The sequence below is a fragment of the Acinonyx jubatus genome, chromosome B4 (genome assembly GCF_027475565.1).
Source record: "Acinonyx jubatus isolate Ajub_Pintada_27869175 chromosome B4, VMU_Ajub_asm_v1.0, whole genome shotgun sequence".
In the NCBI taxonomy this organism is placed as follows: domain Eukaryota; kingdom Metazoa; phylum Chordata; class Mammalia; order Carnivora; family Felidae; genus Acinonyx; species Acinonyx jubatus.
Window position 1 is genome coordinate 75681716 of NC_069387.1, and position 25450 is coordinate 75707165.

General features: G+C 42.5%; 1 protein-coding gene across 6 annotated transcripts in view; it reads left to right on the top strand.

Annotated features, from left to right (window-relative positions):
• The first annotated feature begins 759 nt into the window (after window positions 1-759).
• The window catches only part of DIP2B (disco interacting protein 2 homolog B), a 223170-nt gene continuing 198479 nt past the window's right edge, over window positions 760-25450 (top strand). For 4 of the 6 annotated variants that reach the window (XM_053226223.1, XM_053226225.1, XM_053226224.1 and 1 more), the window contains exon 1: window positions 13707-23868. In XM_053226223.1, coding sequence (XP_053082198.1) covers window positions 23757-23868 — 112 coding nt within the window. In that variant the 5' untranslated portion in view covers window positions 13707-23756. Of the gene's footprint in view, window positions 1022-13706; window positions 23869-25450 lie in introns of those variants that run through there. The other 2 variants (XM_027036124.2, XM_027036125.2) reach the window with 2 other exon arrangements.

Consider the following 25450-nt stretch of genomic DNA (forward strand, 5'->3'; position numbering starts at 1 on the left):
ATCAGTACAAAAGTTCAAATTGTGAAGGGGAACTTTGGCATAAAAAATATATGTGTAATACTATGATAGAACATGAATGAATGACTATTTAATCTGCTCCAGTATTTCCTGGTAAAAATACACAAATGTTTGGATCCTCCTTACACTGAATTAAATATTAATATTTTTGGAATATCTATTAAGTCAAACATTGAAGAGTATAAAAAGATAAGATTAAGTTCCCCAATTACAAGTAGTTAGAATTTCTAGGTAGAAGGAAGGAGATTCTCCATCCATTGCCTTAAATGCTAGAACTGAAATAGAAACAGAGAGCTCCCGGGAAGTGGGACTGGGAAGTCCCAGTAAAAGAAAAGGCCGGTGATACAATTAAAAAAAAAAAAAAAAAAAAAAATCATTTATCGGTAAAAAAAAAAAAAAAAAAAAGCGGCCTGAGTTCTGGTCCTCAAAAATGGGTAGATGTCAATCAGGGGGAAATGGAGGAGAGGACAAGACAAAGGCATACACTACTAAGAGAAGTGGAAAAGGTGAGGCTTGGGTCCTCTGAAAACTTGCTTATGAGCTCGTAAAAGGTAAACGCTATGCGCGTCCACGCTGACATCAACACCTCGAGCTCCTTTCGCCTAGGAGAGCTCCGGGTGGCGGGCTTGGACTCGTCGTTCTAGGAGATTCCCAGTAGAGGGCGCCGTAAGCCCGCGAGTCCTCAGCGAAGCCTGGCTGCGGAGGCGGTGCGTCCTCGGCCCGGGGGCGGGGCCACCGCGCTCACGTGACTTTTGCTCATGGCGGCGGCGGCGGCGGCGGCGGCGGCAGCGGCGGAGCTCGGCGGCCGGAGCCGGATCCTGTAGCCCGGGTGTGGGCCCGCGTCAGTCCGTCCCTCCTTCGGCCCCCTCTCTTGTCTTCCGGAGTGTGGCTGGCGGAGCCCGGATGGCGGAGCGAGGCCTGGAGCCCGCGCCGGCCGCGGTGGCGGCGCTGCCGCCCGAAGTGCGGGCGCAACTGGCGGAGCTGGAGCTGGAGCTCTCGGAGGGTAGGAGCCGGGCGGGAGGAGCGAGCGCCCGGGCGCCGTTGCGGATCGCGGCGACAGGGAGAGCAGGTCCCCGCCGCGCGCCCTGCTGGCCGTGCGGGCGAGATGGGAGGAGGGTGCCGGAAATCTGGCCCGTGCTCCGAAGGGTCGTCTTCCCTGCTCTCGCACCCCATGAAGTGGGTTTCCTGAGGCGTTCATTGTGTTCTCTGGGTAGGGGTTAAGCAGGGGCTTCGGGGAGAAGTCCTCCCCGGGCCCGGGCTGTTTCTGCACTCCCTGCCCCTCAAAACCCGAGACAAAGCTGCGCCCTCCCGCTTCTGCCCGGGCGTCTGGGCACGGTGGGGGTGGGGGTGAGGCTGAGGCTTGGGTGGCTGACAGCTTTCGCCTGTCCTCTACCCTTTTCGAGGGGAGGGCCCCATGCCTGTTTCAGCTCCCCTCCCCCTTCCAGAAAAAAAGAAAGATACATGGGAAATCCGCAGCATTTCTTCTTCCTCCTTCTTTAACAATGCGAGATGCCTCCCCAGTGACAGGAGTGAGCTAGGAGCAGGGTGGGCCACTGAGGGTCCTAGGGAGATTGGAAGCAGTGGCATTAACCCAGAGAGAGACCCACTGTGCTGTTTTCACACCACCTTTGTCATAAGGTTTTTTTTTTTTCCTGGTGCCTGTATTCGGGGTGAATTTTCCGCATCTGATCACCTTTTGGAGTCTTCGAAGAGAGAAGGAGGGTGACTACCGGTTACATGCAAATCCTGGCCGGCACCCTCTCTGTTCTGACAATGGGTCGGTGCAAGGAGGGTTGGATTTATTTTGAGAATTAAAAGAATGGAGTAAATCGAGCCACTGTTATTAGAGAAGTCCCTTGGACAACAATGAGAGAAACGTTGCTCTGTTGCGGGCATGTGATCAGGCTTCTTGTGCAGTTGTGATCAGTTCTCCATAAAGTTCCTGTTTTTATCAGGGGCTGACTCTGAGACAAAAGCAGCATTTTCTACAAGCTTGATGTCAGTACTGTGGTGGTGTTCTCAGAGTTGCATATTCTTACTGAGTTCCTTGCCAAAGGCCCTCTTTGCTGGCGTTTTTCAAGTGGATTAAATACTGTGGATTTGGAAGAGAAGAATGTGACACGTTCCCAGGAGAGTTCGGACTTTTTGTTTACTTATCAAGACATTCTCTCCCCCAGCCCCCTCCCCCCCCAATCCTTTACAATGAAAACCCAGAAGTGGATTTTGAACGTTGCAAATCCTGTTGGGCATACAAGGAAATAATTAATTTTTAATAACCCTGTTACGTTTTCCCAATATATAGGGAGGTGCTGTTTTCATTTGCACTTAATTGCCAACATATTATTTTTCAATTAATCAGATAGGAAGGTGTTTTTTGCCCCTCCCCAGAATCAGTGGTGGTGGATGAGTTGGTTTCTGTGACGTATTTAGAGCCTTACCATCGGTTCTGCCTCTCAAGATAACCTCATTCTTCTCCTATACTAAAATATTGTCATTAAATCTGTAATGATTTCCATTCAAATCTGACTTTTAAAACAGTTAACTTCATAGTAACAGATCAGCTATATTTGATTAGCCAGAAAAGGGAGCGCTTTGGCTGGTTGTTTGTGTCAGAATGAGATTAAAAATAGGAGTTGATTGCTTTTACACAGAGGGAAATCCTGGAAGCTCCTTATTCTTGGTATATCGGCTTCCAGCTGATTATTGTTTACTTCTCTGAATGTTTCTAGAAATGATTCCGAGGAACTGTTTCTAGGACTAACACTGATTAGCTCACCTTTCTCTGGTTTAGAAAGGTGTCAGACTCCTATAAACTGAATGTCAGGACAAGTTCCTGGTTTACTTTCTGATGCGGGATTGCTTTGGTTGACATATACTTAGTTTGAGTTAGTTTCGTGTAGATTTGTACTACGTTGTCCTATATCTCTTTTAGCAATGGACAACTGGGAAAAATACAGTTGAAAAATCTTGGGCCTACAGTATCAGCATCTTGGCCATCTGTCTTTTTCTCTTGCTTAAAAATACAGTACAGAGGACGCTTGACTAGAGAAATAGGTAGACATTTTTAGGGCTTCAAGTGAAGTGAAAACAACCCACTATCCCCCAGATCTATAGCACGGGATGTATTTGTGATGTCTGTAGTATATTTTGAATGAATCCTGCCTGTTTGTTTATTGTACATTTTCTCTACAGCTGCTGCTCTGACAAAAGTTTTTTTTTTTTTTTTCTTTTTTCCTTTCGAAAAAAATGTGCTTTTAACTGTGTGTTTGTCATGTGTTGCTGGTTTGGGGGAACTTATTCCGTGATTTTATTCTTTTTTTTAAACGTTCGGGCCATAGTTGGTCCTAATTATAGTGATAGCCTGAGCTGTATACTGTGAAAGAAATTTCTTTGTGCTTGTCTGTATTTTCGGCTGCAGGCTTTGGTCATAGCTCCGCCAACTCTGGGCCGAAATGCAGGTTTGTGCCTCTGTGGGCTGTTTGCCGCAGAGCGCGTTGCAGAGCCCAGGGCTGTGTCTGGTGCTTCAGGCAGGTCACCGTGGACTTAGCGGAGAAAGCTCCTCGAGAATCACTTAAAGTTGAAGTTACAAATAATCATGAGCTTCTCTGGAGATGAATTGAATAGGTAGGAGGTTTCTACAGGTATTCCCATGCTGGGTATTTTCTTCATGATCCACATATATTCTTGTTCCTGCCATATCTATTACGTGTTTGACAATGAACTCTGTTGTCTGAACTTTATTCACATGTTTTACTCGAGTGTATGCATCTAAAGTAACACTAATGACGGGATTTATTTGTTGAAACCTGTCATACAAAACACACTGTATAATGATCCTGTGCATTATGTCATCTGGGCTTTGCTGCAACTTGGTGATTAGGTAGAATAGATAGATGTTATTACCACCTCTCGTACCTTTTCTTTTCCTTCCTTCTTTCTTTTCTGTTTTCACAGAAGGGAAAACTTCGAAAGGTTAAGAGGTTAAGTGTTTTGGCTAAAGCTGCTCACGTAATAAGCGCCATTATCCTAAGCTGCCATGTAATTATGGCATCTGTTACCATCGGATTTAAATATCTTTACTGTTAGGGCACACGCTGTTACCTCTCATTTTTACTCTAAGGAAATGCTATGTAACAGTTGTGTGCCACAGTTGTAAGTAGTCCCCTTGATTCTCTTTCTGAAATCTCTTCCTAGTCTGTCATTCACTTATTTGCTTCAGCAGACATTTATTTTGTGCCTACCATGTGCTACGGATACAGAGGTGAGCAGGGCTCTGTGTCAGCTTTTAAAGAGCCCTGAATCTGGTAGGGATGTCACTTAAATACCAACCAAACAGTATATGAGACCACGATAGAGTTTTGTACAGAGGCTGCCTTCTAAGAAAAGAGGAAGCTATCTGCTTTGTCGTTGTGAAAAAGAAACAGCAGAGAACTATAAATATAAGATGGGATTGTGTGTCGAGACGGGTGTGATCTTGCCCGTGCAGTTCAGTCGTAAGTATGAAGGGAAGAGGGACATAAATCCCATACTTGTGTGGCTTGTCAGAAGGAGCTGAAGTCTTTCAGTGTCCAAAGATGACAGTTGGGAAAGTATTCAAGACAAAATAACACAGGAAGGACTCCTGCCTTTTGTGACTTGAACACTTCTCTGAGCACAAACACAACAAATTCAGTCACATCCTCCCTTCTCCTATTCCATCACTTATCTCTGGAGTCCTTAAAGCATGGTATAGGGCCCACCTTGAAGGTGGAGGGATAAGAGAGGGCCCCTTGCTAGGAGTTGAAGGGAATCCTCTTTAGGAGTGGGGAAGCAGTGGGGGAGTGGAAGAGGGAAAGGGGACGATGCTGGCTAGAGATCATATTTCACAAGTGGGCAAGTAAAATTAAGGGACCAGGAAACTGGGGAGTCCCTCCTGCTTTATCTACAATTGGGAAAGTGGTCCACTTTCCCCAAAATACGTAGCACAGTTGTGAATTCATAGGATGTCCGTTTATCAGAAAATTACATCTAAGCAGTTGTCCTACCTAATGCTCAGAGTATTAAGGAAAACAGGGGTGTGGATTTTTAAATAACACAAACTGGGCATTAGCTAAGTGGTTTCCCCAAAACTTGCATGTGTATGTTTTTGGTGGGCTACATTCGTCTTACGCTGGAACTCATCTTTAGGAATTGCAGTCAGAGCCTGTGGCACATTCCTTTGAAAATCCTCACGGTGACACATTTTCTTTGAGGGTGGAGCTTCATTTTATAGGTTACTTGGAATTAAGTAGAGAAAAACTGGTGATGTTCTTTTGGAGTCCATTTTGGATCTTTTTTTTTTTTTTAAACGTTTATTTCAGAGAGAGAGAGAGCGCGCGCGCGCACGCAAATGGGGGAGGAGCAGAGAGAGAGGGAGACACAAAATCTGAAGCAGGCTCCAGGCTCAGAGCTGTCAGCAAAGAGCCTGACATGGGGCTCGAACCCACGAACCACGAGATCATGACCTGAGCCAAAGTCACGTGCTTAGCTGACTGAGACACCCAGGCGGCCCTATTCTTTTGGAGTCCAAACTAGGTGTGATCGAAAAAATCAGAGTGATTGTAAACTGACTTGAGTTGTGACTGTCAAAAACGTAGAATGATGTAAACTGGTTTTGAGGGCAGTTCCAGAAGACAAGTGACAAATTGGTTGGTAGAATGAGTCACCTAGTATAAAGGAGAGTGCTTGTTTGGACACCCTCGTTCTGATGTATTTTTTGAAAAATTATTCTTGTTTGACAGCCCCATAGCATCGGGCTGGAGTTTTGAATGAGAGAAATCGTCAACCCTTCACTTTCAGCCCAACCCCTGGTGGCTTAGCACCTGTGTAAGGATTAGCACCTCAGGGGTGAAAGTTCGGATGATCAGCTAGAACGGGCCCTCACACTATATTTGTATCATAATTAGTACACTTCTCCATGGTCCTCTCTCAGGAATGCTCTTTGAAGAGCTCCTTCCTGCTTGCTTGCCCAATATATTTTCTAATATATTTCGATTGTTTTTCATTTTACCCCACTGTAAGCTCCTCCAGAGGTAATTCATATCTTAAACTTCTTTAAACAGCTTCCCAACTATTTCTTTCTTGTACTGTTTCTTGTAAATTTTGGCTCACTTCAATTTGATTTGAAGTGAGACAAAGTCCCTGTCTTGGGGGTTTGACTTTGGTCTGAGGCAGGGTTGCGTAATCATTTGAGAAGCACAGATTTTGGCATCTGTTGGGCCTGGGTCCAATTCCTGGCCTTCACTTACTAGCTCTGTGACCTTGGACAGACTTTGTCCCCTCCCTCATTTTAGTGTTTCCAGTTCTTAAAGGAATGACAATCTCATTGGAGTTGTAAGGTTTAAAATGAGCTGACTATAGTGTGTGGCATTCAGTGGTCACTTGGTATGTGTAATCTTTATTGTTTCTGATAGTGAATGGATGCATAGTGAGTGGCTGTTTTTAATATCTTGTGTTACTTAGCAGAATATGGTTCTGTAGGAAGTGATGACTGGAATCAATTTGTACACGTATTTTTTTAAAGTAAGACCTCACTCCACCATCAGTTGCTCCTGTCGGCACCCTCTACCCTTAGTTCAACACATGTTGGGTCACTGCAGACAGTTGACTGGGGCAAAAAAGAGTAGCTGGTTTGTTTCATACAGACATCTGGCGTGTGTACATTTCCAAGCCTGTAGGTTCTGGCAAATGGCTTTGAAATTTAAGCGTGGTTGCTGAGACTCAAGCATCTAACAGCTATGAAAAGGCACATGTGGGTCTCAGAGCCCGCAAATAGTTTTTGTCTCTTCTTTTTCTTAGTCCTCCGTTTGTCTTTAGTGAACAAAATCTTTCAGTTCCTCCTTCAAAAGTTTTCTTGGTCCAATTTTTTTTTGAGTTGTGCTTATCACCAACCTTGTCTGGTCATCTCTATCTTTAGAGTCTGATTTTTGTCTCCCTTCAGCTCTAGATTGATCCTTTGTTTTTTAAAGATACTGCTTTTATCTAAAGTCATTGCTAAATCCAAGGCTTTTGCCTCTCATTTCTTTAAATTCTAAGTTTCCTAAAAGCAAGGATGGTCTCCTATATCCCCTATTCCTAGAGTCTCATGTAGTGCTATTGTATACATCAAGTAGCGCCCTCTCTTTTCGTGATTGATCATAGCCTAGAGGCGTAAGTGAGAGTTTTTCATGTTTTTGTGTTTTTTAAAAAAATGTTTAATGTTTCTTTATTTTTGAGACACACACACACACACACACACACACACAGTGGGGGAGGGGAAGAGAGAGAGGCGGGAGACACAGAATCTGAAAGCAGGCTCCAGGCTCTGAGCTGTCAGCACAGAGCTCAACGCAGGGCTTGAACTCATGAGCTGCAAGATCATGACCTGAGCCAAAAGTCAGATGCTTAACCAACTGAGCCATACAGGCACCCCATATATTTGTGTTTATAATGAGCAGTTTGCTTTCCCGTGTGGATGCTTGTCCATGAACAAGATCACTTCTGAAGGCCATTTCTTTGGAATTCCATTGCCAATCTCTTTGGATTCATGAGTTGGCTTCAGTGGACCTGGAAATGCTGAAATCATGTGTAGAATTTTGAACATGAGTCCTTATGCGTATCTTTTTGGGGAGCAGAGTTTATAGTTTTCATCAGTATCTTAAAGAGGGCTATGAAGCGGAGCTAAGAACTGTTCTTATTGGGGCATCTGGGTGGCCCAGTCAGTTAAGCATCTGACTCTTGATTTCAGCTCAGGTCATGATCTTGTGGTTCATGAGGTTGAGCCCAGGGCAGGCTCCAGAGCATGCTTGGGATTCTCTCTCCCTCTCTCTCTGCCCCTCCCCACTCTCAAAATGAATAAATAAACTTAAAAAAAAAAAAAAAAAGAACCATTCTTATTAGCTTGTGAGGAAAGCCAGACTCCCTCCACTTTCCTCCTCAATACTCAAAGCCTTATCTATATCAGTTCCCACCCTTATCCCCTTTCCTTCTTTTCTCAGAGGAAGAGGAAGAAATATCCCCTTTCCTGTTCTACGGTGTATCCCTCTGACTGTATTCTCAGTCCCATCGCTTCTCTGTGATCTTGGCATCTTACTCCATTGATTGATCTGTTCATTCATAGTCTTCATTCATAGTCTTTTTTGTCTTTGTCTCTCTCTCATCTTCAGCCTCTCACTTAACACTTGGTTCTCAGTTCCTTCCCTTCAGCCTATAAATATGCTGAAATTTCTCCCAGTTTAAAAAAAGCAGCTTCCCACAGTCGTGTATTGGAACTGTTTACTCTTATGTGCATGCATTCTCTCCCTCTCATAGCTCCTAGAAGGTGTGGCTTACATTTCCTCTCCTTTCTTTGTTTCCTTTGCTCGTTCCTTCATCCATTGCTTCTGCTTATCAAGCCTCTGAAACAACAGTCTCCAAGGGCACCGATGACTTCTAATTTCAGACTGAAAAGTACCCACTGGACACACTATCTTTCCCTGCAGCATTCAATATGGTGAACAGTTATTTTTATAAAACTCTCTCCTTCCTTACCTTTTACGGCATCATTTCCTTCCGGCTCCCTAACTGTTCCTTCTTATGCTGTCTCTTGAGCTTCTGTTTCTCTTATCCGTCTGATATGGGTGTTCCTGCTATCAGTCATTAGCCTTCATCGCACTTCACATAAACTTGCTGAGTAATCTCATCCATGCCCAGGCCTTCAGCTCTCTTGGCTGTGAGATGGCTCTCTGGTCTGTATCTCTAGGCCTGACTTCAAGCACTCTGCTCCAACATCCCACTGGTTCCCCCAGACAGCTGTAACTTAGTGAGTCCACAACTGTTCTCCTTATTTCAGCCTACTTCACAAAACCCTGCTTCAGAATGTCCGTTTACTTGGGTCAAAAATTTGAGGGTCATCCTTAACTTCTAATGGATCACTAAATCCTGTCAGTTCTTGTTCCTCCCCTCCATTGACCTCGTTTTGGTCTTGGTTCGGTCTCTTATCACCTCTTGCTGAGACTGTTATAGTAGTCTCGTAAGTCATCCACCTGCCTCCAGACCCTTCTCCCTCCAGTCTGTCTTTCTCTATTCTGTGATGGAATGATCATTCTGAAACACCGATCTAATCATGTCCTTGTCCCTGTTTAAGATTTTTCATTGGTTTGGCCCATGACCCACCCACGGGATAAAATCCAAGCATCCTTTGTGTACCAAGATCTGCTTGCCTTTGTAGCCTCATTTCCTGTGCCTTTCGTGATTTTCTCCCCTCTCTAGCCATGCATGCCTAGCTACTTGAGCTACCCTGAATGCACTGGGTTTTTTCATTTCCATGCCTTTGTACACGTTCACTTTCTCTGAGAAATGCCCACTCTGGCATGTTCTTCCCCCTTTTATGCCTGGTTTACTTCTTTTCCACTCAATTTCTTATAAGAAGCCAGCTTTTCTTAAGCTCTCTTAAGAAGTTAAGATCTCTGTGTAAGTAGCCATCAATTATCGAGTGCTTATTATGTAACAGGCCCTGTGCTTAGCTCTTTATATACCCTAGCTGGCCGGTAAGTAGCTGCTGAATAAATAGCTCTTCTTACCATAATGAGAGAACCGAGCTAGCTTTTAAAAAGCACCTGAAATGGAGAGGAATACAGTGTGTACCAGACCTGGTCCCATAACCTGATCTTTCCCTTTCTCACTACCAGTGACAGTATCATTCTGAAACAAATGGCAAAGAGATCAGAACAGTGGATTTAACGGGGCATCTGGGTGGCTCAGTCGATTGAGTGTCCGACTTCGGCTAGGTCATGATCTCACAGTTTGTGAGTTCGAGCTCCATGTTGGGCTCTGTGCTGACAGCTCAGAGCCTGGAGCCTGCATTGGATTCTGTCTCCCTCTCTCTCTGCCCCTCCCCTGCTCATGCTCAGTCTCTCTCACTCTCAAAAATAAATAAACATTTTAAAAAACCAAACAGGGGCGCCTGGGTGGCTCAGTCGGTTAAGCGGCCGGCTTCGGCTCAGGTCATGAACTCACGGTCCGTGGGTTCGAGCCCCGCGTCGGGCTCTGTGCTGACAGCTCAGAGCCTGGAGCCTGTTTCAGGTTCTGTGTCCCCCTCTCTCTGACCCTCCCCCGTTCATGCTCTATCTCTCTCTGTCTCAAAAATAAACGTTAAAAAAAATTTTTTTTTAAAAACCAAACAGTGGACTTAATGGTCATTTAGAATTGGGTTAGGTCTTGTGTTTGCCATTTATTGTGTGATCTCAGGCAGGTCTTAGAAATGTGCTTCTAATCTAAAACTGCTGAAGATAGGTGTGTGATTTCCGTTTTGTAGAGACTTGTTAAAGAACGTGAAGCCTGGGAGTACAGTGTGCTGGGATGGGAACCCAAGTCTGCTTGGCTCCAAACTCCATGGGTTTCCACACTGCCATCTGCCTCTGTCTCCCTGAATCATGTTTCAAATCATTTCAGCAAAATTCTTTTCCATCCTAACTATTGGGCTCTAGTTTTCTTAGGATGCAGCTTCTGTCTGTGGAGTTTTGGAGGTGGGGCTGCCTGGAGGGGAAAGAATGGGAATGTTCTGTCCTATTTTCTTTTTCTTTTTCTTTTTTTTTAATGTTTATTTATTTATTTTGAGAGAGAGAAAGAGAGAGAATCCCAAGCAGGCTCCATGCTGCCAGCACAGAGCCTGACACGGGGCTCGATCTCATGAACCGTGAGATCATGACCTGAGCCGAAATCAAGGGTCAGACGCTCAACCGACTGAGCCATCCAGGTGCCCCTGTTCTGTCCTATTTTCAGAGAAGAGATGTGAAATTAATTTTTCTTCCTTGAATTGAGATGATGATGATGAGAAGCTGAAAGGGGGAAATGCAAGAGGAAAATATTTTGGATGCTACACAGGACAGTCCTAAATGAAGATCCACGGGTCTGTTGTCTTTGAAAGGTCCTTGGTTTGCACTGATCTTGAGTTTCTAGACTGTAGAGAGGATTGTGGTTTACATTCTTGTTCAGAAAGTGTTTTTAGTGTTTTGTTTTTTTCTTAGGGTATTTAATGTTCAAATTTAAAGTCAACGTAGAAGTTAATGCAGGTACTTCTGTGACATGTACTTTATTTATTTATTTATTTATTTATTTATTTATTTATTTTGAGAGAGAGCATGTGCATGCGCAGTGGAGGGGCAGAGAGAGAGGGAGAGAGAATCTTAGGCAGGCCCCATGCCCAGTGCAGAGTGCAACTCGGGGCTTGATCCCGTGACCTTGAGATCATGACCTGAGCCGAAATCGAGAGTTGGACGCTTAATGGACTGAGCCACCCAGGCGCCCCTGTAAATGACATGTACTTCAATTGATTATTTTCTTGGAATTATTTCTTGTTTTGTGAAGGAATAGTGCTCTAATATCTCTTTATTTTTAGAGCATTATTGCTTTCATGGATGAATTAAAGCTTCTTAGGGTTTTTCTTTCTTCTCTCTGTCTCCTTTTTTTTCTGAAGAACCTTGGATCCTGTTGTTTCAAGTTACTCATAGCCTGGAACTTGTGGGTTTTAACTCAGGTCAGGCATGCTTGCATTACAGTGCTGACCAGTTTTGTCACTGAATCTCCTTTTAAAAAATCAACCCCGCAGGAAATACTAGGTAGAAACTTGTGGTAGTTTTTTGTTTAGTAAATCTGTGACTGAGGCAAACAGGCTGTCTTACACTTTTTTTAATTGAGGTAAGGTTTCACATACAACATTATATTAGTTTCAGGTGTACAACATAACACTTGGATATTTGTGTATATTGTAAAATGATCATAATAACTATAATAATTTTCATCACCATATGTAGTTACAAAATTTTTTTTCTGTCTGAAAATTTTAAAGAGTTGCCATTCTTTATTGGATTTTTCTCTGGTCTGGAGAAACTTTCATTTTTAAATTAAACATGTAGAAAAAGCATTGGTATGAATTTTTCTCCCATAGTTCTTTGCTTGTTTTTTTTTCAAGGACCAAGGGAAGTACTGGAAGATGAACTTCCTGTTCAAAAAACCACCTTCCTCATTTGTTGGTTCTCTAAGCTCTGATTGCTAACATTACCCCTGTATTATAGCTATTTTTCAGATGATCTCAAACATAGAAGTTATTTGCATACATATTCTCACCTCCCTTTGTAAGCTGTTTGAGGACAGCATGTGACATCCTTCAGCGTAAGTGCTTTTCAATACTTATTCAACCAGTGAATGAGTCTAGACCCTGTCATCAGCCTCCCTGTCTATTCTTATTTTTTACTAGTCTCCACCAGACTCTTCTAGTATAGTCAGACTGGTTTCCTCACCCTTTTTCCTGACAGGCTCATTCTTTTCTTTCTGCCTTTGCAGTGACTCCTTTCTTTGTCAGGACCGCCTTCTTTCCTATTAAAATTTCCCCATATTCTAAGGTCTGGCTAATGTTCCCTTGGTCATGAAGCCAGCTGACTGCTTTAGTTCATATTAATCTCTTCTATTTTTAGACCATCGTATGCGGTAACAGAGTTTAACACCTAACTGACCACTATTATTTGTTTCAATTATTTTGCCCCCTCATTTGGACTTTTGTGAGTGTAATGGCAAGGTCTTCTACCTTTTGGAACTCATATAAAGTGCTCAGCATATCAATATATCAGTAAAGGTGTGCTGAACACATTTATTTATAAGACCTATTGAAAGGATGAGAGATGCAAGGAAGGCAAATTGCCTTCTTTCAGGGAGCTTTCAATCTAGTAACTTCCCAACAAATAGCTGTTTGGGCTTAAACAATATTAATATGTTAATTTAAGTAATTGTTTTTTAAGCACGTAGAAGCATTTTTGTTTTCTGCTTGAATGATGACATAGCATTTAAAAGGGTCCCATTTGAAATGATTCTGGGAAGATGGCAGCTTTAGCACATCTCTACTGCCCTCTTTTTATAAACCCAGTTTAAATTTGAGAGCTTAGAACAAGAACGCCAAGAGTTAGAGTGGGAACTTACGAAGGCAGAGGACTCAGAGACTAGATCCAGGAAACCTAAGATGCATACAATAAAATTTTAGAAGGAGAAATAAGTAATAGAAGAAAAATGCCCTGAGCTGAGAAAAGATTGCAAATTGAAAAAGACTGCAGATTTGAATGAGTGTGCTGTGTTCCAGGCAAGACTGATGAGGAATGGCATAAACCTAGGCATCTCCTGATAGAATTCCTGAATTCACTGATAAAGAAAAAGACATCCTATGAGCTCCTAGATAGAAAGATGAAGTTAAAACAGCAACAACAAGAAAACAGACTGTTCTCATTTGCAATACTGCAACTTTGATGATGGTGTGAGAAACATCCACAAACTATTGAGAAAAGAGGTCTCTACTCCAAGAATCCTGTATGCAGAATAGATATGTACCCTTTGGGGAAAAGAAAGCTCTGTGAGCGTGCAAAGATTCAGAGATTGTATTACCCACAGGCTCCAATCTAAGCAGTGTACCCTAATGAAACAGGTAATGTGAAACAGAGACCCCAAGATTGGAGGAAGAAAGGGAACAGTGATGGATAATGGACTTTGACATAAGGGTATATATGTTATATTTATATAATCACATTCATAGCAAGTGACAAAGAATGTGTAATATAAATGCTAAGTAAGAATTTTTGAAACAGAAGAGACCTATTACAGCAGAAAACCTGGTTGTCTGAATGAAATAGACTAGGGGTGCCTGGATGGCTCCGTCAGTTAAGCATCTGAGGTCATGGTCTCATGGTCGTGGGATGGAGCCCTGCATCGAGCTCTGTGCTGAGTGTGGAGCCTGCTTGGGATTCTCTCTCACCCTCTCTCTCTGCTCCTTTCCTGCTCATGCTACATGTCCACGCTGCATGCAGTGCTCTCTCTGTCTTTCAAAATAAATAAATAAACATTAAAAAAAATAGTCTAAATGATTTCAGCAAAACTCAGACGTTGTGGATCAGGGTAGTATGGGGATGGGTGGGGTGTAATAGCATTCTTTGCTATCATTGGGATGTTGGCAGGGGTAAGTATGGGAATGAACTGCCTTGGTGAGGAGAAAAAGGCTTTGTAATAGTATTAAAATTTTTTTCAAATACTTCAGGGTAAATATCACAAAAAAAGGCACAGGATCCATGTGAAGAAAATTATAAACTCTCAAGGATGTGAAAGCAAGATCTGAAAAAATGTAAATATATAACATATTCCCAGATGGGAGGACTAAATATATATAAAATTAACAGCAATTCATTACAGCTTCAGTGGAGAGTTCTTTGGGTAGTGGGGAATTAGATAATGATCTCAGTGTGCATATAGTAGAATAAATGTTTTGGAATAGCCAAGCAAATTTAGAAACAAAATAGTGAGGTGGTCCTTGCTTTACCATGTATTAAAGCAGAGTCTAAAATCACTATGCTCTAAGCAGGATGGTATTAGCATTTGAATAAAGACGAATGAACAGAATAAAGTGCCCAAGTCCTTGTATATGTAGGAAAAATAATTCTAAAAACATGAAAGTTTCATAAGCTTAGACCACTTGTCTTCTCAAATTCTCAGATTAGCAAAGATCTTAAAATAAGCTGGCTGGGACTCCATAGGACATCAGAAATACTGAACTTCTTTAAAAAAATGATTTTTAAATGTTTATTTATCTTAGAGAGAGAGGCATGAGCAGGAGAGAGGCAGAGAGAGAGGGAGGCACAGAACTCAAGGCAGGCTCCAGGCTCCATGGTGTCAGCACAGAGCCTGACATGGGGCTCAAACTCAGGAACTGTGAGATCATAACCTGAGCCGAAGTCAGATTCTCTACTGACTGAGCCACCCAGGAGCCCCAGAAATACTGAACTTCCTGATGTTCTATTTATGCTGCCAAGAGGAGCACACTGGAACCAGAAACAAAAGACCTTTCCTCTTGCAGTGTCTGTAGACCAGCTACAGACTAGCTTAACATTCAGGCATCAGGCAAAAGAAAATTATTTAAAGGGTCCATCTTAATTTTCTCAGAACAGGCAATGAAGGGTAGATTGGGAGCTGAGAAGCAATAAATTGAAAGCTGACATACCCTTGATTCTTCTTTTTCTTTCAGTCCAACTCTCCATATGTAGTTCCTCTGTAGTTTTTTTCATTTTTTATTTTTTTCATTTTTCATTTTTGAGAGAGAGGGAGAGACAGAGTGTGAGTGGGGAGGGGCAGATAGAGAGTGAGACACAGAATCCAAAGCAGGCTCCAGGCTCTGAGCTGTCAGCACAGAGTCTGACATGGGGCTGGAACCCACGAACTGTAAGACCATGACCTGAGCTGAAGTTGGACACTTGATTGACTGAGCCACCCAGGCGCCTTAGTTTTTTTGGTACCACCTTGAAAAGTATCCTTAGTCTGTTTCTCTCTAACACTGTTCACTGCTAATCATTGCCTGGCCTGTTCATCTCTGGCTTGGCTAGCTCCTTCCTAGTATCCTTGCTGTCTTCTCTGTCTCTGATTTCCACATAGCAGCTACAGAGAGCTTTTTGTTTATTTAGTTTTTTTTTTAAGTTTATTTATTTATTTTGAGAGACACAAAGAGAGAGAGTGCGCATACAAGTTGGGGAGGGGCAGAGAAGAGAGGGAGACAGAGAATCCCAAGAGGCTCCGTGCTGTCAGCACAGAGCCCCATGCGGGGCTCCATCCCACGAACCGTGAGATCATGACCCAAGCCGAAATCGAGTTGGCTGCTCAAGCGACCTCGCCACCCAGGCGCCCCTACAGTGAGCTTTTTAAACCACAGATTTGATCATGTTGCTTTTCTGCCATAAGACCCTTCAATGGCTTCTTTTTGCATTAAAATAAAATTCAGACTCCATTCTATGGTCTCTAAGGCCTACACAGTCCCAAGCCCTCATCTGTTGATCTCATCCACTGTGCTTCAGCCACATTGGCTGACTTCTCTCCTTTTCTCTTCCTTCTCTCTGTTCTGGTTTTTACTCTTTCCTCCCTCCCCCTGTTCTCTTTCCCTTTCCCTTTTATTTATTTAGCTGCTATTTATTGTGGCCTACTATGTGCCACACAAGTACAGGCAACAGAGCAGTGGTTACAATAACAAAAATCCCTGCCCTTAGGGGGCTTACATTCTGTAGGAATAGACAAAAATTAGTAAGTAATCTATTTTGCTTGTCAGATGGTAAAAATTTCAAAGGAGATCAACCATGAAGAGGGATACAGAATACGGGGGCTGAGTCCGTGGGTACAATTTAAAATAGGGTGGTCAGGGATCCTAAGATGGCATTTGAGCAAAAACCCAAGGGCAGTGAGTCTCTTTTCCTCTTCCTTGAACTCACCATGCTTGTCCCCACTTCAAAGCCTTGTTTTTTGCTTTGCTTCTGCTTGGAACGCTCCTCTCCAAGATCTGTGCTTGGCCAACAACTCTGCCTCCTTTCTGTCTCAGCTCAAAAGTTACCTTCTCAGAGATGCCTTCCCTGACTGCCAGGTTCAAATAAGTAACTCCTCCCATTTCTCTCCATCACATCTCTCTTGTTACTTTCGTTTTCTGTTTTAAATTTTCTGATTAATGCATACCGTCATTTGAAATGATCTTGTTCCTGTATTTATTTATTATCTGATGCTCCCCTAGTAAAATGTTAGTTCTGTAGGGGACCTTGCTGTCTTGTTTCCCTGCTGGATGTCCACGGTCTAGAATAGAAGACTCTCAGTAGACACTTGTTCAGTGAACAGATGGATTTTGCAGGCAGAAGATTCCAATGGGATTCCTTAGATGGTGTAGCTTTACAGAGTAAAGAAGTGTGGGCTCTGGCCCCAAGGCCTCTGGCAGGAAAGAAAGGAAGCCCCTGTGGGAACTGGTCAGGACTGGAACTCAGGGGCTCATGGTGTTCCTGGCATTTTCTGGTTAGTTTCTGAAGTGAATTTGTTTTTCCTTTGTTTCCTCACCTGTTTGTGCCCTCTGATTTTCCATATGACTTTTATAGCGGATGATGTGTCACAACTTTCCATTTCATCAGCCTACCTGGCTACTTTGCGCATTCAGTTCAGCTGGTGTTTATTACAGAAGATCCAGTCCCACACCTGGTACAGTGCTTCACGACCGCTGGAGCCACACCACTGAGCACCTCGCTCCCTGCATGCAGGGGACGCACACCCCTTCTGTTTCACTGTATTTTGCCTATGCAAAGTTGATTCTCTTTTTGTTTTACTTTAACCAAATGTATTACCCACATGATCTGATCTGAGGTGTAAGCTAATTGGGTGGGTTTTTCTGTAGACCAGATATTGTCAGCAACCTTCATTTTGGTTTAACTGGTTGGTCCTGGTTGAGAAAAGCTAAAATTTCACATGCCTGTTTTTCGTACATCTTTTCTTGGCCACATTATATCTTTTGCAAAATGTTGGAAAACCAGGGGAGTGAAATATTTAGCCGTGTGGTAAATATTAGGTTTGTTGGACTACATCAGGCCTTTGGTCAGTTTAACCTAGCATGTGCCAGTTAGACTCAGGACACTCATGAGCCACCCATAGTATGTCCAGCTGTACACACATAACACTTTTATCCTAGGTCCTACCAGTTTTTTCTCAGGTGCCTATTTGAATGTCTGTGTCCAAGATATTGTTCAAACACTAACGTAAGTTGGCACATTGCATAAATACAGTAAAATCTCACAATATTCCATTTATTTATTATTCTGTCATGAGCTTCTAGTTTATCTTTGCGGTTGAGAAATAGAGCTTGTGAAACATCTTAATAATTAAGATTATCTTATTTCAGTAAAGACTGAAAGAAACGTGATTAAAATGATTACCGTGTTGAAAAAACATGACTAAGGTGATTGTTGTTAATTAGCAGAAGATCACCATTGTCAGAAGAAGTAAATTCTTCAGAATCCTGAATTTGATTTGATCACCTTCTAGGTTTTCCTTATAATTGTTCAAAGAAAGAGTTATTCATTAGTGGTGGGGCTTCTTTCTTTTTCATTTTCTTGTACTTGGTTTCAGTTGTCTCAGTTTTCTTACCTGTAAAACGTGGATAATAATAGTGTTTACTTTATAGGATTTATGTGGGAACAAAATCAGTTAATACATAAAAAATATTTACCTGTTACTAGAACAGTGCCTGGCACCTGGTTAGCACTGTCTTTTATGCCACTATGCTGCGGTTAACTTTATATATTCCAAAACTGCTATCCTTGCAGAAGTGGTGATCAGTGAAGACTATCGGAATCGGGTGTATGAACCCAAATTTGGTTTCTAGCTTTATCTAAAACAGGATGATACTTAAAGCCATGAGAATAGATGAGTTCACTCAGGAAAGAGTGTGTGTCATGAACAGAGAGGAGTATTTCAGACAGACCCCTAAGAAATGCTGACATGGGGAGAGGAAATGAAAACCTGTAAAGTCAAGTAGGAGGAAGTGGCTGGGGGTTTAGCAAGAAAGCTGGAGAAGGAAAATCAGGAGAGTTTGAGGTCAGAAAGACAAAAGAGGAAATGGTTAAATGTTGCAAACACAAGAATGATAAGGATATGATGGATTTGTTGGATTTAGCCACCAGGTGGTTTATGAATTTGGTGAGAGTGATTTTAATGCAGTGATGTGGGAATCTGAAGCCCAATTATAATGGGCTAATCAATGAATGAGAGGAAATAGAAGAATTTCAAAAACAAAACAACTTTCAGTAAATTTGACTGTTATCAGGAGGATGGGACATGACAGTTTTTTGGTAGTTATTTGTAGAGATAAGATGTTGTGAACAGCATCTTTATTGCCTCATAAACCACCTAAAGAATGCACGTATAAGCACTGAAGGTGCTTATGCAAGGGGCATTAGTGTACCTGGAGCATTTTGGGAAGGAGCGCCTGTAGTAGTATTGCACGGCCTCAGAGTTGACAGTTGAATAGGAGTTCGGTGGGCACACAGACAAGGGAGAAGGATACTTTAGGTTTGGAGAAAAGCATGGATTTGTGCATCATTGTAGCATGTTTGAGGAATTCTGATGATTTAGTAACTGCTAGAGCATAAAGGTAAGCTCAGTAGTCCAGTGGGCCTGGACAGGTGAGCAGGGTTGAGAGCATGGCAGGGGTGGGCCTTAGAGTCTTAAATTTTATCGTGTGGGTCCTTGCTTCTCAGCGGAGTTTGTGTGGATGTGCCAGGAGGTATGCAAAGCTATAGGATACGCACGATACGTCTTCTTGGAGTAGACATTTAATTGGATTTGGGGGAAATTATGGTTGTATTAAAACATGAATATATTATACAGAATCAAAAATTAAAGACAAAATATAATTTTATATTTAAAAATTTTTAAATAACATATTTTCCTGGCTGGCTTCTTCAGGCTGTACCTTGTGCCTCTTCTAGCCCTCCATTCCCCATCACTTTTCTTCAGGTGAAAGAGTTGATCCATCCATATAGGTGATGTGCAATCATTGCAGAATTGTAAGTAGGAGTGGTTGACCTCTGTATTTGGTAAAGATTGCCCCAGAGGAGGGTGATTTCAGCCTTCCGGGTCATACAACCAAGGGGCACCACTCCCATTGAATATAATGAAGAATAGCCCTGAATAGATAAGAACAGAGCAGGAGGACAAGACAGGACAGGGGAACTTCTTTTTTTCTTTTTTTTTTTTTAATATATGAAATTTATCGTCAAATTGGTTTCCATACAACACCCAGTGCTCATCCCAAAAGATGCCCTCTTAGGACAGGGGAACTTCTAATGAGGCCACTGAAATGAGCTAGTGGTCTCTGCAGTAGGATTAGGGAAGAGGGAACAAAAAGAGGTATTTGAGGAAGCAGAATTGATGCAACTAGTGTAGAAGAGGAGGGCCTATGATATGATAGCAGAACCGGGGCTGACTCCAAGTTTTCTGGCTTAGCATCTTGAGAGGATGATGGCACAATTTCCTAGTACAGGGAATAGAGGAAGAACAGTTTTGCCTACAGGAAGAGATAAATTCAGTGTTATGGAGAGGTCTTTGGGCCATGCAGGTGGAGAAGCAGGTGGTTGGCGGTGTGTGTGTAACTCTTTAGAAAAGCCTGTCCTGAAGATACACATTCAGTATTCCTGAGTGGTCATCACTGACCATGGAAGCCATGGGCATGACCGAGGTGGTCCAAGGGGAGCACACTGAATGAGAAGAGATTAAATGTAGAGCTCTGGAAGTACCACCGTTTAAAGAAGAAGCTGAAGAAAAGGAATCTGAGAAAGAGTGGCCAGGGAGGTATGCATGACCAAAGTGGGAGAAGAACAGAGTAACAGGGAATTGCAAGAAGTGCCTGTTGCTGCTGAGAATTTAACCAAGAGCGACTGAGAAATGCCCTTGAAATTTACAAGTGGAGGAAGTCATTGGTGATGACTTTTCCCTGAGCTGTTTTAATTGTGTTGTGGCAGGGGACTGCACACCTGTTGGGAGTAGTGCAATAAGGAATCCAAGGTGGAAGAGGAAGTGGAAGTAGAGGCAGGCAGTGTATACTGCTCTTTCAAGCTGGGCTGCGTGAGGTGAAGGAGAGAAAGAATAGTAACTACAATGCTTATACGTTTATCTCTCTGCATACGAGAAAGCAAAGTTGCGTGAGGAGAGGAATTTCCTTTTATTCACCCCTTTAGCTTGAGGTAGAAAAGAGCTCCTGGCACCCAGTTGGCGCTCAATAAATATGTGGTGGCTGTATTAATGAATTATGTTAAGAAGGGAGAGACTTGAGCATGCTCCTTTGTGGGGGCAAGGGTAGAGGTTTTGGAGAGGAGAGGTTGAAGGTGTAGAGTAGAAAGGACATGATGGAACGTGGTCTCCGTGAGTCAGGAAAGTGAGATCCCAAGTACTGCTGGAGTGGTTATCCAGGATACAGGAGTGTCTCCTGAAGTCACAGAAGGAAAGGAAGAAAGGACGGGAACAGGGGCGGATATTTATAGGTGGTGGAGGAGGAAGTTGGGGGAGTTCTCTCCTGATGGTGTTATGAGTATTCTCTGAGTTAAAAATAAGAATGAGTATCATGTATATATCCTTGGAAAACGCTTTGTGAGGTCATACAAAAAAGCCACTCCCACTCAAGCAGCTATGCTTATGTGGAAAGTCCTGGATACATAATTGTAGGCACACACGAGGTTGTGGTCAGTGACATAAAGGGTAGGTGAGGTAAGGCTGCGCCAGGGAGCATGAGTAAGAGTAGGTGAGACAAGAGGTCTCCAGTCTCCGACATAAATGTAGGGAGTGGCTGAGAGCTGAGAGAAGGGAATATACATACCAGTGAGAACCCCAGTTTGTTGAGACCCACAAACAGCACGAGATTGTCCTTGGACTCCCTAAGGAAGTCAAAGGAAAGGCAGTGCATGAGGCTCACTTTTCCCACTTTGAGATACAGTGAAGAGAAACTTGAGCCTTGAGTCAGGTAGAGTAACTCTTTGTTAACAAGTCCTCTGGTTCTAACCAGGCTGGTTTTCCAGTGATTTATTTCTGATTCATTTCACAGGAAACTGCTTTCCCAACTTTTGACAACCTGTTATCTAAAATGATTGGTCTGTTTAGAAGCAGAGGTAGTAGAAAGAGGATGTGACAGTATCTCGGTGAGTCATAAGGAACAAGACATGACCATATTTGTTCACCTCATCAGGTTTTATCTAGAATTAAAGAATATTAAAGTGTCCGTTTTGTTTCAATTAACAGTTTAGTAATAAATTCTCACTTGTTGAGAAGTCTCTCTTTTTGATCTCATCAAGTTCAAGACTACATATTTCTCAGGAATTTCTGACAGGGAAAATACAGCAGTCAGGATGGGTCTTCTAGATTTCTGTTGAATTTAAATAACCCAAACAAGCTGATTTTTTTTTTCTTTTGCTATTAACCTTATGAGCCATTATTACAAATTGACCTCTGACAGTGAAGCTGTACAAGGCAGGCTAGAGTTGGCCTTGAGTCTGGCTGCTTCTGTTTTTGCATTTCTCACATGTTAAAACATGTTCCCTGTAAAGTGAACACAGGATCTTTCAGAAGGGGATCAGATTCTAAGAGTAAAAGGTGTTTTGCTTAGAGCAAGTTGCAAATTGTAATCACTTACTTAACTGCCCTATCAGGGAAAACAAGTTCATAATGTGAAGAGCACCTGTCACTTTTTGGAGGTGGAGAGAAGTAGCTTTTTTTCTTTTCTTTGACATAAGGTGAAATCAGAGGCTGACTAAGCTGTGCTAATTATGACTTGGTATCACAGTTAGCTCAATACTTAGAATTCATTTTTTTGAAGCCATCCAAGATTTGATGGGTGGTGGGGGAAAACCCTCTGTGTCCCCACCTCACTCCCCCACGTTCTAAGCTTTTTAGCCATTAGTTGAAGTTAGAACTCCAGGTAGGCCTTTATTTGGAGGAAGAAAATTAACTTTATTGGCATTCTTGATGAGAACTAAGGGAAGGAGAGTTATCTAGTCAGTTTGGCATCAACAAGCTGAGAACCCATTTCTCATTTTCATGGACAACTAAGTTGTAGCCAGATCCCTATTTTCCTGAGTTTAGTGTGTGTGTGTGTGTGTGTGTCTCAGAGACAACACTCAAGAATTCTGAAAGAGACCAGACGTCTGGACCCTTTTACCAGATTCTCATTTCTGTTGGCTTTTCTGGGAATCAACTGGGAAAGCATTCTGAGGTGAGAGACACATCAGAGGCAGTGAGTGAGGTAACTTGGAAAAGATCACTGAGTTCAGGTCCCATTTCTGCTATTTACAAGCTGTGACCTCTCTTAGCCTCTGGGAGATGAAGTGGCTAGATGAGAGAACCTAGGTCTTTGCAGCTTTTCATTCCTGTGATGACCTGTATGTTTATGAAAATATATGAAAAGGAAATCCTATTTTAAATTCATCAGGATAGTTATTATTTAAAGAAACCCGTATATAGTGGGAATCATCACTGCCTAATATGTAGTCAGTCAAAACTTATGTTGAGTTTTCTCAAAGTAAGGCACACACTTAACTATTCAGGATGTGTGCTGTTGTTGTTTTGGTCTGTTGAGGATTAAGGGACAGGACGTTAGTTCTGAGTCTTATAATTTACAGTTGTTGAATTCCCCCTTTAATGCATCTCCTCTCCCCTTTGCCCTCCCCTCTGCCCTCCCCTCCTCTCCAACCTCAGCATCCTGTGCATTTTTCATCTGTACTGCTTATCAGATTACTTTATAGTTGTTTGCTTACATTTCTCTCTGTCCTTCCCAGAGGCTGGAAACCACGTCCTATTCATCTTTACTTTTATAAAACATTGAGGAGAAGAAAGATGGTGAGATGTCAGGAAATAGGCAGCAGTAGAGTCAAAGATGGCCCAGGGAAGCCCGGGTGGCTCCGTCGGTTGAGCTCCTGACTGTTGATTTTGGTTCAGGTTGTGATCTCAGGGTTGTGGGATCAAGCCCTGTGTTCGGCTCTGCACTGAGCATGGAGTCTGCTTGGGATATTCTCTCTCTCTCTGTCTCTCTCTGTCTCTCTCTGTGTCTCTCTGTCCCTCCCTCTCTCTGCCCCTCTCCCTAGCTGGTGCTCGCTCGCTCTCTCAAAAAAAAAAAAAAAAAAAAAAAAGCCCAGATTTTGGTTTGGGTGACCAGGGGAATGATGGTGTTACATATAGAGACAGCTGAGGTGCCGGTTTGGAAAGAAGGTGGTGTAATCTTGGACAAGATTGAATCTGTGGTACTGTCAGAACATTCAGGCAGACTACTCAGTAGGCAGTTAGCAGTGATGACTTATGTCCTGGGGCAGTTGAAGGATTTGGGCATCATCTACAGGAGGCTCATCAGGGTGAATCAGATCTTTGAAAGGGAAAGTAAAAAATGAAGGGAATGGGGAATGCTGCCCATATTTAGGAAACTCCAGGATAAAGAAGAGTCCTCCAGAGTGCCAGGAATGGTGACAGAAGTAGGAGATGGACTGGGGTGTGCGGTACCATGCTTTTATGGAGGTAAAGACTTAACAGTGTTAAAGCTGTAGAGAGGTTAGGAGAATTAGATGAGGGAACGCAGATGGTTGGATTAGTCAGTTCTGGTCCTGTGGCTGAATCAGAGGCTAGATTAAAAAGTGATGAGGACATAGAAACTATGAGTGTAGGCTTCTCATTTTGAAATTGGGAAAAAGGGTTGAAAGAACAAGGGCAGATTCAAAGGAAGACTTATCTTACTTTGTTATTATTTTTTAATAATAGAGGTTACTGAGGAATCTTTATAGGCCTGGGGAGGCTAAGAAAGGAGGCTAAGAAAAGATTGAGTTGGCTAGGGGGGTTTGGACACAGACTAGATCCCTGAGGGTGGAAGGTGAGCTTGAGATCAGCAGGATTGTGGGGTTGCCGTCCTGCTGCAGTGGTGGGAGGGGCACCTCTCCCAAGACTGTAGGAGGGTTTGGTTGTAAAAACTGATTGGGGCTGGGAAATTGGTGTGGGATTAATGGGAAAAGATTCTTCAGAAAGACGGAAGCATGGAGTTTTGAGAAATGTGAAAAGAATTAGAGCTGTGGGAAAGTTTGAGAACAATTAATGAAACAATGAAAGCAGAGCCAGAACCCGTGAGGCCAGAGCCAGAACCCGTGGTCAGCATGGATTTGGAGTGGACACGGTTGCGTGATGTTTGTGTGGAACTATGATATCAGGATGTCATACAAGTCATTAGTGTGAGTGTCAGTGGCCCCCTGGTCCAGAGAAAAGCAGAAGGCAGGTTGTAAAGATGGGAACGTGCTCTGAGGAGGGGTGGGCTTCAACACCGTGCCATCGTCCTTGACTTCACAGTTCAGACTGTCCCATGTTGTTGATCACTGAGCATTCCTGTGTTACTGTTTTTGCATGTATGTGTTTGAAGCAGGAAAAAAGATTATCTTATTTAAGGGTTATTGAGGGGAAAAAAGGTATGAGAATACTTGTAAGAATGCTGTGCTCCCCCCCCCCCCTTTTAATTTAAAAAAGGATGGCATGGGAATTGTTAAAACTCTGTGAAATGGAAAAATAGTTTCCTCCCTCCCCCAGTCCTGCTTCCCAAATGAAATCACTTTTTATCAGTTCTGGTGGGTAACAGTATAATTTTCAATAATATGTTAAGTCAACTTACAATGAGAAATTTATCCATTCCTGTATTCTTTTCCTCCTGAATTTTTTCAGTTATACTATTGTTCTTACATTGTCAAGGTAAATAATGTTTATATTGTTTTGTGTAACAAGAAGTAGTCTTTGTGCTATGTATACACATTAAGCCTAAGGGTTTATACCCCACAAATACCACTTTTGCAATATTATTATTAAATAAATATTACTTTAGAACCTAGAAGTGCTGTTGGGCATGTGGAGAAGGAAATAGGATGCTTTATCATCAAACCCCTGCCTCAAAGAGAATGGTGCAAACAACAAGATCTACTGAATCCTCTTTTAATTTCTTTTTAGCTTTCTATGCTCTGTCTAGGTCTTACTCAGCCTATTGTTTCTCATACTTTAAGTTGTCATTTTCCTTATTTTTAAAAGAATTTTGGAATAGTTATTTTTAGTACGGGGTGCATGAGTGTTA